Source organism: Hippoglossus hippoglossus, chromosome 14 (assembly GCF_009819705.1).
Source record: "Hippoglossus hippoglossus isolate fHipHip1 chromosome 14, fHipHip1.pri, whole genome shotgun sequence".
In the NCBI taxonomy this organism is placed as follows: Eukaryota; Metazoa; Chordata; class Actinopteri; order Pleuronectiformes; family Pleuronectidae; genus Hippoglossus; species Hippoglossus hippoglossus.
This window is the reverse complement of record NC_047164.1, coordinates 4,466,772-4,483,434: the sequence shown is the minus strand read 5'-3', so window position 1 is coordinate 4,483,434 and position 16,663 is coordinate 4,466,772. Positions and strand designations below refer to the sequence as shown.

General features: G+C 41.6%; 1 protein-coding gene across 11 annotated transcripts in view; it reads right to left on the bottom strand.

Moving 5' to 3' along the window:
• Positions 1-6,306: 6,306 nt before the first annotated feature.
• ncam1a (neural cell adhesion molecule 1a) overlaps positions 6,307-16,663 on the bottom strand; it is a 231,098-nt gene continuing 220,741 nt past the window's right edge. For 6 of the 11 annotated variants that reach the window (XM_034607152.1, XM_034607153.1, XM_034607155.1 and 3 more), the window contains 4 exons: positions 14,500-14,707; positions 12,521-12,637; positions 11,031-11,477; positions 6,307-7,482 (listed from right to left, as the gene is read on the bottom strand). In XM_034607152.1, coding sequence (XP_034463043.1) covers positions 7,362-7,482; positions 11,031-11,477; positions 12,521-12,637; positions 14,500-14,707 — 893 coding nt within the window. In that variant the 3' untranslated portion in view covers positions 6,307-7,361. The remainder of the gene's footprint in view (positions 7,483-11,030; positions 11,478-12,520; positions 12,638-14,499; positions 14,708-16,663) is intronic. The other 5 variants (XM_034607157.1, XM_034607159.1, XM_034607160.1 and 2 more) reach the window with 1 other exon arrangement.

Below are 16,663 nucleotides of genomic sequence, written 5' to 3'. Positions count from 1 at the left end.
TGGACCGTTGTTGTAAGACGGGGGGGGGGCGGCTCCCAGGAGAAGAGCTGCTGCAGCCACGAAGGGACGAGGACGACACGACGCTCGGAGGACATTTAAATCTAAATGGAAATTTGAGCTTCATTCAGGGATTGAAGGTCTGACGTGACCTTTGAACCTGACGTTTGAGAATTTGATGAAAATAAAGGTACTCGTGCATCAGGACACTGGTGATAGTGCACGTACATGCATGTATGTATGTGTCTTTTTTTATAAAAATATCAATACCACAGTGTAAATGTATAGAAAGTAAATGTTTGGTGCTGCTGAGTTATTGCTTTCAGGCTTAATAAAAATAATGAATTAAAAAAAAATGATTGTCGATGTGATGTAGAAACCAGAGTTCATGTCCCCATTTCCACAAACAGTGTCACATATCATAAGTTTATATATAAAAAGAAAACATCCAATGGAAATTGAGGATTTGTAGATTTTGTTGTTGCTTAATTTGAAAGTTGTTCATGATTTTTCCTTTACATTTCTTTACAATCTAAATTCCTCAGCACTGTGTCTTGTGGCTTCACTACAGGTTGAATCCCCGTCCTGTTTTATCAGTCAGATCTGAAGTGACACTTCACGAGGAGGAAACTGACTGATTCTGTTTTCTTCTATAACTTTTCTTTATAACTATATTTCTACGTTAGAGACACTTTAACCAAACTTATCTGCTTCAGGACGTGTCTGTTAATCTGAGTTAGTCTGCCTCCCTCTGGTCAAACCAGAGATTACTTCACTCTGACAAAGACTTTTCAACAGGTCTTTGAAAAGTTCTGGTTTAAGTCACTCTGACTTCAATGAATAACAGATTCATGTCAAATAACTATTTTTTCTATATAACTTTGGACACTTTGCATTTTTATTCCTGTTCAAACTGCACAGCTCTGTCACTCTTCATGACATATTGCAGATATTTCTGTATATTTAAATATATGTGTTTCATTATTACATATATTTCACTTATGATTCTGCTGTTGTATTTTCAGCTTCTCATACTCACAGTTATTACAGTTATTATTATTTCTTTACTTTAATTATAATGAATTATAATAACTCAATATCAATGTCATTTATAGTATAATATAATATAGAGTCAATTAAAAACAATTTAACCGTTTTAGTTTGAAAAACTTGATTCATGTGATTCTTTGTGCCTCAATTGTAAAAGTCAGGTTCAGTCTGTCTGTAGATTGGGAGCATGCTGTCCTCTAGTGGTCAATAAGCAGAACTACAAGAACACCTCACATGATACTTGTTTTCTTGGTACTTATTTACTCGTATTTAATAAATGAAATAAATTCTCCTGACAAGATTCTCAGCTCACAAAGAATGTTTGGGTTGAAATGTTTTGAGATTAAATGTTTTATTTTGTTTCATAAATAAGTGGAGCTTTGGAATGTTGAGCGGCTGAATAAAAAAATAAATGATGAATTTAAAGATGTTCAACATAATAGAACTGGAAAAACTACTGAGCTGATTTAAATCTGGACTCAGGGACATGTTCTCATCTTGATCTGAATCACCCTTTCAAATTATAAAACAGTAAATCCCCGGATTTAATGTCCAGTGTTTGCAACTTTATCAAGAAGATATTATTTAATTAGGATTCAAATTTAAAATGTCAACTAATTAAAATATTTAAACAGTGTATATGTTTTCCTATAGTGACTACATACTTTGGTATAGCCCTCAATATATAGTTATATTTAGTATTTTTGTAGTATTGATAGGAAGTAGTACAGGCTTTTTAAACAAGGTATTTAACATATATTTATATAATTACAAATCAAATATATAATAGATGTTTGTTGTTTTCTTTCTGATTCCCAAACGTAGACATGTTTCTTTATTCTTCCTTTTCCGACTTGAACCTTTAAAACTGTCTTTAAACAGCAAATTTTTGTGCTTTATTGTTATAAACCTTTTGAAATACAGCGACTCTTTATGATGCTTTGGCCTCTGTGCAGCTAAATCAGTGTGTTTTGACTTGTGCCTCAGTTTTCACACAAATATGACAAAGTTTCCTGCAACATATCACAACAGAAATGAATGTCTTCACACAGCCTTTTGTCTTTTTTTCCCTTTAACTTTATTGAACACAAGAATTTCTGGCAGAATGCAAAGTCAAAAGGTGTTTTCCTTCCTTCCTCAGTCAGTGTTTAGTATTTACACCGGTGACAGTGACGGACAGACGGAGGGACAGAGGGGCGGCGGCCTGAAGTCTGACCTACAGGAAGGAAGCTGCTGTTTAAAGAGCTGCAGATCAGTAAGAGTAAAAGCTGCTGGACGATGATGTCTCCTGTCTGAGTGTGAAGCCGTCTCGTTTGGGACATTTTCTTTCTCTTCTTCAAACCCTGAAAAATTCATCTTGCTTTGTTTCCTCCTCACAAAAAAACGCCCAGATGTCTTTATTCTGACTGAATCGAGCGTCGGCCTCAGGCAGAAAGATTCAAGGCTGCGTCTGTGTCATGTTTGAGGTATCTGAACAAGAGGGACTGGTTCCCCCCCCTTCGTCCTCCGCTTATGGTTTTCAGGAGCTTCCACACGAGTACAAAGTGTTTTCCCATGTAAACTTACACAAACTCTGGTCCCACGTCTGAAATTCCAGAGCATTTTAAGCCTTTTTTGTGTTTTTTTTTCAGACAAAAAATTTAAAAAGTCACATGGTTCACACTGTGTTTCAGTAAATTCCGCTGTCGACACCTCTCACTGTTTTTTTTATTAGTTTTCTTTTGAAGCAAACATTGAAAAATTTCACAACACTTGAAAAAAGATCAACACAACACACGAAGCCTTCAATGTTTCAAAAAAAAGAAAAACACACACAAAAAGAAAACCGTGATGATAATTTTCTTTTTCTAATATAATTTGCATGCGAGCATCTGACAAACAGTTCCAGAAACGTTCGAGGAGTCGGGACCTGAGCAGAGTGTCACTGAGTCTCGCACTTTGACGTGAAGTGTGTGAGACTGTGTGATGATCGTTTTTCTAGGATGATGAGTTAAGATGTCGCAAGTATTTCTTTCTTTCGAGTCCGGGTTCGTTACAACTTGGGATTCATTTCGTGTCACTTTGGCAATTGTTTGTTTAAGTTATGACAACATCATGTTTTTGTGTTGTTGTTTTTGTTTTTTGTTGTTGTTTTTGTATGTTAATTTGCAGGATTACACAAAAACTAGGGGATTTTATTCACTTTCTTCAACAATGTGAGATATGGAATTCTCCCACATTCGTGTTATCGTGATGAAAGATTTGCCAACTTATATCTAGGAGTGTGTAAAATTTGGTGCAAAATTCTATCTATGCATTCGACGATTTCCCCAATTAACTGCCGAGCATCGTCTTCATCATAAAAACAGAAACAACGGCCAAACGTGTGCAAAGGATCCCAAGTTCTAACAAACCGGAATGTTCCTTTAAACAAAGACAATGTAAAGAATCCACCATTTAAACCAAAAATGAATCACTGCAGTCAGTGAGAATACATGAGACCATTTAAAACCAAGCACGGATTCATTTACAGCTGAAGTGTAGAGGGTGGATAAAAAAAAAAGCACATCGGCAGAGAGATGAGATGTGAAACCTTGGATGTGGGGGATGGAATGGACGCCGCTGTTTTCTTATTCAAAAGGCACTGTGTCGTTCCAGTTTGCTGCTGTCAGACGTTCTGTGCGTTGTTGTTGTTGTTGTCGCACGCTATCAGCTACATGCGTTTTTCCTCCACAATCAAACTATCTGCTCAGCTCTATGACAAAGGACACAATGGATGCACACATTCACAGTGGACTAGCTTTGCAGTCTAGAGGAGGAACACTGTACAAAAAAAAAGAATAAAAAATGGTCGAGACTTTATTTTTCAGGGAACTAAAAGAAAAACATCTTCAAATCCTTTCATTGGCTTTTCATGCATTTATACGCATTCAAAACCCATTTAATATTTAATTAAAATAAACAAAAAATTAATTTAGTTTAAGTTAATGGCTTGAGTTTGTACATTCATTTACAGACTCGTTTTTTCCCATTAAAGCCAAATTCCAGCAGTTTTCCTTCAGGAATCTTTATGACCTGTGACATTTTGGGCTTTTATTTTTAAAGGACAATATGTAATTAGGGTTTCCATGTAGTAAGCAGCCAATTGGCATAATCCTCCATCTGGATCTCCATCACTATCCCCAACCCTTTTTTAAATCAACATTACTTCTTAATTTTCCCAAATCTTAATTCATTCATTTCTATTTTATTGTGATTTAACATCTATCTCCTTATCTCTGCCTGCTCTCAGTGTAATTTCGGGTTTTGTCCTTATTTCCCCGACAACAGCCTCCGAGCACTTTGTGTTTACGATGACGCCATCTGTCTGTGGGTATTTAACATTCCGACTGAACAGAGATTTATCTCGCAGACGCAGATACCGATCACAGAATCAGTCTTATTAGATTCTGGGTAAACAAACCAATGGACCAAACTGCCCCAAATAAATCAGTGTGGTTCCTTCAAAGTAGTACAAATATAATCAAAGTCCAATGTTGTGTGATTTATTCAGCCAGTTGTAACAGGAAAAAAACCAGACCTCCCAGTGTCCAGCAGTACACGGACATGGTGCTGTAAGAATTTCATGATGAAGTGAGTTTAAATTAAAAACCGCACTAAACCTACAATACAGGTCACATCACTGCAGGCACAGACTAGTTAAAGACTTAACGGCGACATGGTGGCAGCAGTGGTGACACACACACACACACATTGATAAAAGCTGTGGTGAAAGTGAGGAGACGGTGGCTGAGCGGATCAGACGTCTGGTCACTCAGCGGTGTGGGAATCTAACAAAGCTGAGTCATCTACGAGCAGTGAGGTTATAGCTTGGAGGGAAACTAAAGGTTGTGGATCAGTCGGTAAAGACGGTGAAACCCACGGCAAGAAACCATTCAAGACGGAATTCAGCTAGTTTGGACGACGAGCCGGTAAAAGCTAAAGGCTAATGGTCTTTTTTTTGCTTCTCACTCCAAACCTTTGCGGAATTAGCTTTTGACAAAACAAGATTTTGAGGCCTTTTCCGTCAACGTTCAGCCCGAACCTGTCCCGTAGAGAAATTGGTCCAAAAAGTTTAAACCTCTGGGAAAAAGTTGGGTGTGTATACATGCGAGAGAGAAAGAGATAGAGGTGTGTTCTCATGTGAACCTAAAAGAAAACCGACATGACATTATTAAAAAAAAACACACAAACACGCATCAGCTGCGTCCCGCTACAGGCGCCACCTCCTTCAAAGTGTTTGGTTTCCAGGGGGCGCCGATGAAAGGCTGAGACGAGGCAGTCGACAGAAGGTTCAGCTTAGCATCAGCGCTAATTCTCATCCCCCCCCCCTCCCCCCGAGCTACAATGCTAACTTACATGCAGGGAGTTAAAACAGCCCAGAATGGTTCGTAGTTCAGGCACAGTTCTGGTGTTTCAGTGTACGATGTTGCTACTAAATCTATCTATATAATTTAACTAACTTTAACTACATAGCTACCACCAAGAAGAAAACCGTGAACTTTAAGCCTGGCTTCCGTTATTTACATCCTGTAGTGTCCTTTCTCTTTTTTTTGTTTTCATTGGTCCAGTTCATATAATACAAATACCAATGACCGTGTGGTATATTTGGTCACGTAGACGAGTTGACGAGGACTGGAAGCGGAACGAACAGTCGACTGGGGACGCGGATAAGACACAGAATTTGTTTCTATCAAATTTAGGTCAAGTAAGGCAGTTTCTCGCTTAAGGAACGTGACGCAACTGGACTTTGAGGGATGTGGCCACCGAGAAGGAGCGCAGCTTTAACTTCACATCCTTATTTTCAACCCGACCAAACCCTGTCTCCTGAAATTTACGTTCATAGCTCATTTGCAACTCAGAATATATATTGGGAAGGTTTAGGACCACTGTGGTGAAGAGGGAGATGATCTACCAGTTGATTTAGGTTCTGACCCTCATGGCTATGGGCTGTGGGTAGTGACCAAATGAAGGAGATCTCGGCTACAGGAGTCAGAAGGAGTTTGGACGTTCAGAAGGAGTTCGGACATTGAGAAGGAGTTCGGAGCAGAGAAGTTTCACCTTCTCAGGACGTCTCCTTTCACTGGAGGTTTTCCAGCGATGCCCAACTGGGACGAGACCCTGTGGTGGACCCAGAACTCACTGGAGGGACCATGTTTCCCGTCCAAGTCAAGTTAAGTTGAGCAAAATAATAACTTTCGAGTTCACTTTCTTCATATTTAACTTTCATCTTTCCCTCACCTTAACCAGAGTATTTTAGTAGACGTAGCTAAACACAGTCTTTTGCAGCTCCCTCTGAATCTTGTACTGGTAAGAACATTACCCGTGATCCTAATTCATGCAGCAGTTACATGTCTTCCAAAACATAGTACGAGTATATAAACATAATTTATAAGGAGACAGGGTTGAAACCCATTAACGTTGACAGCGTTTTAAATCTTTCTCCGGTGTCTTCCTCTCGTTTTTCTCGTAGCTTAGACTACGTGACTTCTGGACCAGAACCATATGGAGACAACATTTCAGAAAATAAACAAAGAAAAAAAGAAAAGAAAACATCTAAAAAAAGAGAAACCAAATGACAGGAACGTGTACAGAATTACAGTAACTTTGCAAAAATAAAAACAAAAAATAAATCAGGCATGCTAATGGTCTACTCTCTAGCCCTGGAAAGAAACATTACAAAAGCTAAATAGGCAGTAACGTCTGCACATTATTTAAACAACAACAAAAATATTGACAAAAAAAAAATAAAAGACCCATAATCCATTACCACAATGCGACCATACTGCATAACGAGGAGTATTATTGGTAACGTACCAGTCTTACATGTGTGTACATGACGAAGGCAGTAAACTGAAGTAAAGCTAATCAGTCCAACCGTGGATATCTAGAGTTTCTCAGTTTCTGTGTTTAACAGTTTATCAGTTTAATTTTTTACAAACAAGAAAGTGGGCGTGAACTACGAGCATGAAATTAGCTTTTTTTTTTGTTTTTCCCTGTGAGAATTAAACAGATGGAAATCGGAGGAACTAAGGCGTGTGCATGGGGTCTTTACATCTCTCTGGTCAGAAGACGCTGCAGAGAGAGACCCATGATTTCTTTCTTTTTTTTTTTTACTTTTACTTTTTTTCTGATGCAATGGGGTGGTGTGTGTGACATTGCTTTGAGGTTTCAGTGACTGTGACCCCCCCCCCCCCATCCTCGATTAACCTTAAACAATCCCCCCCACCCCCCCACCCCCCAACCCAACCACCCTTTCCAACACCCATATTCCTCCCGGGCGCTCATCGGGGAGATTACGCTTTACTCTCGTTGCCGTTCGCCTGGGGAGCCTCGTTGGGGACCGTCTTCACCTCGGCTGTGGCGTTCTTCACCTCCGTCTCGCCTTTGGCGTTATCATCCTTCACAGTTTTGCCGCTGTGGGGAGAGAGAAGTGAGGGAGAACCAGAAGGAGACAAGAAAAAAAAAAAACTCTGTTAACAGCGATCCACTAAGTCCCTCTCTCTCTCTCTCTCTGTCTCTCTCTCTCTCTCTGTCTCTCTCTCTCTCTCTGTCTCTCTGTCTCTCTCTCTCTCTCTGTCTCTGTCTCTCTCTCTGTCTCTCTCTCTCTCTGTCTGTCTGTCTGTCTCTCTCTCTCTCTCTCTCTCTCTCTCTCTCTCTCTCTCTCTGTCTCTCTGTCTCTCTCTCGGCTAAACTGTCTGCTCTGAGCTGCCTTTTGTGTCATTTTTCAAAGAAAGATGGGGAAGAAAAAACATGCAAGATGCTTTGAGGGAATTTGTTTTCCCTTCCTGGAACTGAATGCATTTCACACATAATGGGATCACGCTCACTATCCTAGCCAGACATCAAATAAGAGTACATGGATGTCACAGCTATTTTCGAGGAACAATGAGCGGCGATGTGGAATGAGACAGGGCCGGTACAGTAGGCACAATGCATGAAGGAATGAAAGACTGAGGCATAACCTACAACACAAACTACAATGCACAAGAGGATTACACGCCGTCTGGACTCGGCTGCGGCACAATGGGAATAGACTTTAAAGCCATTCTTCACTTAAGTCTAACATTGTCTGCTGTTAGCATATGTTCCCCCATTGGAATTGTATTGGAGCAATAAGCTGCTGCTGCTCTCGCTGCTGCTGCTTACGTTTGGAGAAAGTGGTGCAAAACAACACACTTTCACTGTGTGACGCACATCCACCCTCCTCTCCTGTCCTCTGCACGTGTTAACTCTCGAGTAGAGATTTGAATCAATACACTTCTGGTCGCTGCCGAACACATACTGGCTCTCGGAGGTTTCACAAAGTCCGGGCAGGGACTGTCCTACATGCAGGATCCAGAAATACACCATGACCCCGACGTCAGGCGGAGAAACAGACCCAGTGTGTTCAGACTGGATGTGATCTTTGAAAACTTGGATTCTCTAATGTTTTAAAGTAAAATAATATGTGCATTGAAACGGTGACTTCTGAAAATGCTCATTACATCCCATGATAGTAAAATGTTATATTGATAGAAAATATCAAATCTGCCCTGACGGTGAGACCAGAGGGACGGCCATGGGCTTTTGAATGGAATTTCACATTACATTTGCTTGTGTATAAAGTTGAGACTTTTGCCTGATGGTGGAGCTAGAGGACAGATCACAGTGGGCTGGCTCATCCTCTGGGGAACAGGAATGCACCCAGTAGATTTCATTTCATTCAAAGAAAAATATTAGAGTGACTGAAGCTGTATGGTACCAAGTTACTGTGAACCTTTACTGGATATTTTATTCTAGGTCCTAGGTCCAAATTCCTGTGATGTGTTTTGCATAGAACACCATGTAAACCAGTTTCATCAACCAGTGGTGATTGGGGTTGATTTTCGGAGTCACGTAACCCATACTCTTTCTTGCTGCTCTAACTATCAGCCTTAAGTCAATAAACTCTACATCGTGAATGTTCGTTAAACTTCTAACTAATGAACTTTAACTTGGACATTATTCATGAACTATCCAGGCTATTGCCATAAAACAATTCAAAGTTCCACCAATTGAATTAAAATTGATTGAACCCTGTTTATAAAACACCTTTTGGAATGTGGTGTTTAGCAGAATCATAAAAAGCACTTGTATATGTATATGTATGAGTCTATAGTCGGTGAAATCTGTCTATAAAGTACATTTTGGGTCCTGAGGAGGAGCGGGTCACTCAGAAAAACCAATAAATCCACCAGAGGCATGAGCAGACTTCTCAGTGCCGGGATGTTGTGGAAGAATCATCACTTTAGATCAGAGGGAGAAGGAGACTTCAGCTCTGTCACAGAGTTATGAAGACAAATCCCTCCCATGACAAGTGTGGTTATATCAAGGTGATGCTGAGCTGACACGAGCTCTGCTTCCAACTAGCTCTCAACCCCCCATTCTTCATCACTGACATCTTCATCTCTGCCGGCCGTCCGAGGGAGGGAGGCTCGAGACGAAGGAGGGAGAGAGAGAGAGGGAGAGAGAGAACGAGGGAGCAGGAGAGGAGTAATTGTCAGCGAGCCTCTGTAATTCATCTTGTGTCTTAGCTCTCTCATTATCCTCACAGGCTGTTGGGAATCAGGAACATCTGCAAGCTCCTCGGGGCAAAATCCCCAAATAATAACCCTTTGTAGTTCCGGTGAAATAAAACAGGAATAAAAACAGAAAACCAGAGGTGTCTGAGAGGGATGCTGGGATTGTGTTGGGGCTTTTCACCATCTGCTATCACTTCATCAAAATTAAAAGAACGTGTTTAAATTACTTTCAAGTTCATTATTCTGAGTTTTTTTCTATTCTTTCAAGAAGCAAACAAGAATCTCCTGTTTTTTTGTTGTGCAGCAGGACAGGAAGCTTTTTGAAACGTCTACTTTCTTGCCTTTGTTTAACGTCTTTCGTATTTGACAGCCTTAAGCACAACGATCCTTTAAAATGTTTCCAATATGCTACGATAGTCTACAAGAGGTCCTCATGTGACTACACCTGCAACGGGGATAAGGTGCGGATTAAATAAAATACATCATTCAACCGTTCCCACCATGATGCGGGAAGTGGTTGATCACAGAGACAGATATGAGTGAAAAAACGAAGAAGCTGATATGACAGGAAACGAACAAGCAGAGGGCGGAGGAGGTGGTGGTTGAAGACAAACATGCACTGGTGGCGTCCCACTGGAACATGTGGACAAATTCACCCTGTAATGTCCCGTCAGCGATCATACATCATACACCTTCGCTCATCCAGATCTTTTTTGTTTTGACTCAGAAGTTTATATTTTCCTGTGTTTTCCAGAACTTTTGCCTTGTGTCAATAAAAAGGTGGGTGTTTGTAAAAAAAAGAAATAAATAAACTATCACTGGAGAATCTGGGGCTTGTCAACAATCAAAGCTTCCTTTTCAAACTGCGACTAGATTTCCGTCTGCATTCATTCAGGTATAATGATGCCGCTCTCGGCAGACACACTGGATCTTCTCCCACAATATTTATCTATTGAGCAGTTGTGCCGAGCCCACACACAAACATATATTTACTGAGGGATCAGACAACAGTGTGGAAATCTAAAGGCAGCTGTGCAGAAGCACTGATGAAAAGGTCTGAGGGGCCGACATGTTTTCTTCTCATTTCTTTTTTTTTACCCTCCTTCACGTTGTATGTGAAGATGAAAGAGGAAGACGAGTGTTTGCAGGTTTTCAGTTTGTGATTTTGTGTTCAGGTAACGTTCAGGTCTTGAGGGAAATGCAAGGTCAATCTGCAGGTTTTGGTAAATTTGAACCTGCCTGTTACTTACATGAATTAATATTAATGTTCCTGACTGGTGGATGATTCTGCATGTGGGCGTCTGACACCAAAACCACTGCATTTACATTCCAGGGTGAATTTTCCTTTCGACACGGTTCATTGGGATGCCACGAGAATCGAGGGTGACAGGTGGAGGGATGTGAAAATGAAAGTGTTCATACTCATGTTGAGCTGTCGTGGTCGAGTCTGTGCACGGGGCATTGGGGGGGTCCTTGCTCGGGCCGTCTACCTGTAAGTCCTTACTGCTGTCGGGGGCTTTGACTGGCTCGCTCTGGCTCTGTGGGCCATCGGCGTTAGCGGAGGGCGAGCTGACTGCCTCTGAGGCGGCGGGTGTTGGTTGGAGGAGGGGGGGGACTTTAGGGGTGTCGCTCAGGTCGACCAGGGGCCCGACATCAGGCTGGGTGTTAGCTTTAAGAGAACCGGACTGGGCAACAGGGCTGTTTTTTGGAGGGGCGGCTTTGGTCGGGCTGGAGGCGCTGGTAGTTATCGTGGTGCTCTCGCTAGCAGGGCTGCTGTGTGCCGTGCTAAAGCTCTCGGTAACTGAGTTAGTGGCAGTGGCGGGGAGCAAGTTTGCCACCGGGGGGTGGTGTCTGGCAGCAGCGGCGGGCCTGTGTGGTGGGGGGGTGGGGGGGGAGGGAGGGAGGAAGCAGAGAGCCACCAGAAAGAAAGAAAAAAGGACAGCGAGAGAAATAAAGGGGGGTAGAGGGAGAGTGCACGTCATAAACAAGGCAGAGTGAGTGCTACAGTGCTGCAGGGAGAAAGAAAAATCTACACAATCAGAAGGTTAGCAACAGGAATACTTGTGAGGGGGGGCGAACAAAATAACACAACAATAAGTACACAAAGAAAGCAGCACTTTCAGGAGTAGGAGGCTAAAATTAAAAGGAGCCGGGAGAAGGTGGCGATCGTTGTTCGACTCCATCTGAACGGGTTGAATTCAGACGGGATTTGAATTTGCTCAACTTCAAGTCAAAGAACCATCATCAGGTAAAGTGGTTGTTTGATTGCAATTATAATATTTGTTGTTTTTTTAAGAGAGTTAGAGGTCTCAGCCTTAAAGGAAATGATTCAATATAACTGACCAGTGTCTGTTTGTTGATTTGTTTGTTTGTGAATAAGAATATGTGAAAACTACTGAACAGATTTCCTCGAGACTTCGTGGAAGGATGGATCATCGGCCAAAAATGAACCCATTACATTTTGGGATGGAACAAGGAATAATCTTCCACTTTCTTTTGGAATAATTCATGGATCTTGATGAAAAGAATCAGGCATATATAGAGAAGTATTATCTTTGAGTGTGTGTAATTTGGTGCAGCTTGTTTGAATTGAAGTGGACCGTTGGACCGTGGCGGAGGTGTGTGTATTTAAAGATATGAAGACCCGAGGCTATTGAATATTAACAGGTCTTAATATGTCTTGTATTATACAGTATAAGCAGTTTTATGGTTTAATATATTCCACATCATACACAGAGATGGGATTTGCAAGTAAAATAGAATCAGTACTATCCTGACTTTACTTCTTTCTACTACTTCAAGGTTTACATTTGTACATGTTCACTAATCCAATGATTTTGGTCCTTGCAGAGATCTAAGTCTGTGTGAACCCTGTAGAATGTGGGCGTGGTTCTGGTTCCTGTTGGACTCACTCAGGTTCTGTCAGAGGCGTGGTCTCGTTGGGCTCTGTGGGAGCCCCCCCCTCTTGGTTCGGGCGGTTTTCTTCCTCCGTTCTCACCTCGACGATCGGCTCCTTGGACTCATCCTTCCTGTCGGTTGAAATGGAAACTGACAATTAGCGACTTCACACGCTCACTTTTCCTATTACTGTCAAACAGTGTCAGATCATAGACTCGTGTTCGGTCAAACAAGAAGCTCGTGTTATCGCACACTAACAGTGACACCTCTGTGCCCCCCCCCCCCCCCCCCCCCCCCCCCCCCCCCCCCCCCCCCCCCCCCCCCCCCCCCCCCCCCCCCCCCCACGAGATATAAACAAATCTATTTAAGAATCACTGGTGATCAGTAGCAACGCAAAACTGATTTGATTTGTTGCCGAGTAGAAACATGTAAACACACTGATTCACTCCTTTGAGCCGTCAAACGCTCTCTCATTCTTTCATTCCAGCGTGTGAACATCCTCCACCTGCATCCACCTGCAGGCTCTGATTGTAGCCCCCCCCCCCCCCGGGGGCTCTTCTGTTATCGTCACGCCGCTCTGCGACTGAGCGGCGCTTTCAAGTGATCGCGAGCAGTGGCTGACATGTTTAGATCTGAGGCGAGATATCAACTCGGTGCATGTCACGGCTCGCTCTCAATAAATCTGTTTCATCCGAGCGGTTTAGTTTAAATATTTATTTTGTTGTGCTGCGTTCTGAAGCACGTGATGACAGACGGCTCCGTGTGTTGAACTGAATCTCTGATCAAACAAAGGCCAAACATGCTAAAACATAATTTCAACACAAATAGACACTTACAGTGGTAATGTTAAATACAGCGCTGCATATTTTACTGTTCATATTCAACATGCACTTTAAAGATGTAATATGGCTTCAGGAAATGCAGCGTTTGAAATCTGGTCGTATACGAATCATCAGCCACAAACCTCCAACAAACACAACAACCCTACACATGATGCTCTGGTTCTGATACTAGAAATATAAGAGGACAGGAGGTTTTATCTTACCCTGAATTATTTTTGTTATCATAGAAAAAGATTTGCGCCTTAAACTAGTTTCATCTAAAAGCAGGAGGGAGAAGTGAGGGAGATAAAAGCTGCTCCACGTTAATATTTCTGCATCACCGTCAGTATCATCAAAATTATCTAGAAGAAATTGTGAAGGGGAAACTTTTTTTTCTCACAACACAAAACATGGTCAATCGTTGTGTTCACGGTGAAAAATAAATCATCTTTATCTGCTTCCATTGTAGTTCAACATCTGGGGAAATAGGCTTGTTTGTCCCAAACCCTCAGTCAGAAAACTGATATTTCAAAGTAAAAGGTACACGATGTATTAACTTCTAACTCCCAGCACCGTTCACATTCAGGATGTTATTATCTCACAGTTTTTCACTATATCCAAGAATCAGGAGAATCTCGACAGGACTTCTAGATGCTCGGTGCAATCTGTTGTTGGGCGAGAACAGTTCTAACAAACCTCTCCCTGTGTCGTATTATGACATTTCTATTTCTACAAGTTTATTAAATGTAAATTCTAAACTGATGAAGGTAGTTTTTCTGTGACTTCCAGCAAACCGGAACAAATCCAACAAATAAAAACGTTCTCATCAGACGCCGCTCTTTCAAACGGCTTATTTAAAGATTTATATGTATTTTATTATATTCTTATTATCTGTTCACACTTCCAGCAGAAACAGAGGGACACCAGCATTAATTTGAAGTTTCTGTTCATCTGTATTTGCTCAACTTTGCTCTCCACCATCTCCTGAGAGTGAATATTTGTTCTGTGCATCATTTTAATTCAGCTTGTGATGATTCTCTCTGTGTTTGTCGCTGTGAGCCATGTTTTCACTGTGCACGGAGCAACACGATCTATTGATAATATAAATTATATTAATCACTGCAGCTTTAAACAATCACAATGTGTCCTACACAGTTGTGGGACGGACTTACGTGAATGCGGCCTTGCCCTCCTCGATGTCCTTGCTCTTGGCTCCGGGGCCGGCCTTCCCGCAGAAGTTCACAGCGATGCACATGAGGAGTCCGCACTTGTTGAGGAAGTAGCAGGTGACGTCGACGCCCACCAGCAGCAGGAAGAAGATGACGATGAGGATGCCCACGATGGCTCCGGTGCCGAGGCCCGAGACGCTGTCCGTGGCGTCTGGAGGACACGGACAGGGGAGAGGGGGGAGACACAAGCAAACCAGGCGAGAAAAAGAAAAGGGGGAGAGGAGTTGGAAAGAGGGTTTAACATGAAGGAAAGGGGGATAGAGAGAAAGTTAGGAGGAGAGAGGGAGAGAGATGATGAGGAATGCAGTCAAGCTTTTAATAAACTGCTTCAGGTTGTCAGGACCTCAAGTGTGTGGCTCTTTTCTCAGGGAATTTAGAGCATGTCAGCGCCACATGGGAACTAACAATCTAAACACAATAAAACCTTCATTTGTTCACTTTCATTATCACAACTTTACGTTTATTGTTGAAAGTGGACGTGGCCGACACACTTGAGAGTTTATTTAATAAGAGGAGGATGATATTAGCACTTTTACTACATACAAACACATTTAATTAAATTTTTCGTCCTAAAAATTTTAATGCCAATGCGTAGCCCTTTGACCACTAACATGTCTGATATGACAAATATGTCTTCAGTGGTTGTTTTCGGGAATTTTTTCGCCGGAGAATCCCCACAGTAATTTGTCAAAGTCATTGTCTCCTCGAAATTATGGTTATAAACCAGTTTATGGCCTTTGTGGTTGGGGTGTTGTTGCAAATTAGTAGTTTATAAAAGTAATTTGTGGGAGACGGGGTGGTTACATCATCTGCAAAGTATGTGACAAACAATATATTCATAGACACTGGTGGTGGTGAAACTGCTTAGATGGTTAATCAAGTCATTTTTTAAATATTAAAAAGTCCAAAGAGTTATTTTATTTATGATTGATGTATTTCTTGAATATTAAATGTCAGATTTAACACTCTGAGCTATTTCACTTATTTGGAAACTTTGCGAAAGTCTTGCAAACATCCACTTTCTTACCCATGATGCTCAGAGGCAGACGACTGGAACAAACAGAACAATTAGCCACCAAGAAACGTAGCACAGAAAAAAAACTGGATTGTTTCTTTGACATTAACAGATGTCATGTGGCTCATTATCCAGCTTTTCAACTTCAGAACGTTCCAAATCAATTTCTCTCTCAGCTGCTCCCAGAAAAACATGAAGGTTAAACTGGTTTATCCGAGCAGCTGTTTATCTTCTTTTTTTTAATTTCCACTTTGAGGGGCAAAGTGCAAATGCAGGTTATTTTCCTCACACACGCATTATTCTACATAAACTAATGCACATTGCAGTTTATTGTCAGGATGGAATAAACAGGATTTGGGGGTCGATGGCGGTTCAGGCTTTGCGGCTTTGCATTTCAAGAACGGCGTCTTTAGCGCTCATCGCTCGTTCAGGCATTTGATGAGATTATTTATAAATCCAGACCGATAATTGATCGCCAGACTTCCATCTTGGCGTGTGAGCTGTATGTGCATTTTAGCAGGAAAACAAACAAACAAACAAAAACCAGATCTATAGGATGTTTTGGTGACCTGGGTCAGGGTCTGAATTTCGATGAATGGTTCATTGCAGTCGATGAGAAACATGTTGACGTCTGATTTGACATCAAATGGGGTCAAAACACAAGCTACTTACCGAAATACTTCAAACAGGAAAGTACACAATGACTCACAGAGCTCAGTGGATGTGCATTCAAATGTGACCCTGACAAAAATGGTGCTGTAGAATCATCTCAGTAGAAGGAGCAGTAATATGTTTGCAACACGTCTGTGTCAGATTCATTAATGCTCTTTACATACTTAGTTTTTTGTTGTTGCTACTTGCACATGAGAAACCACATTACATCAAATCATGGTTGATGTTATACGTTATATACCCATAGTCTGTATATGAAGATGGACGCCATGAAAAGGTGTCCCCCTGGTGTCTGCATGGCTGCAGTGTGCACTCCTGAACACCACCTCCTCCAGGTTAGCAACTGGGACATGGACCAAACTCAAATGTCAAGAGTACACGTCAGTTACGTTTTTCTAAAAGATGGATTAAAGAAATGAG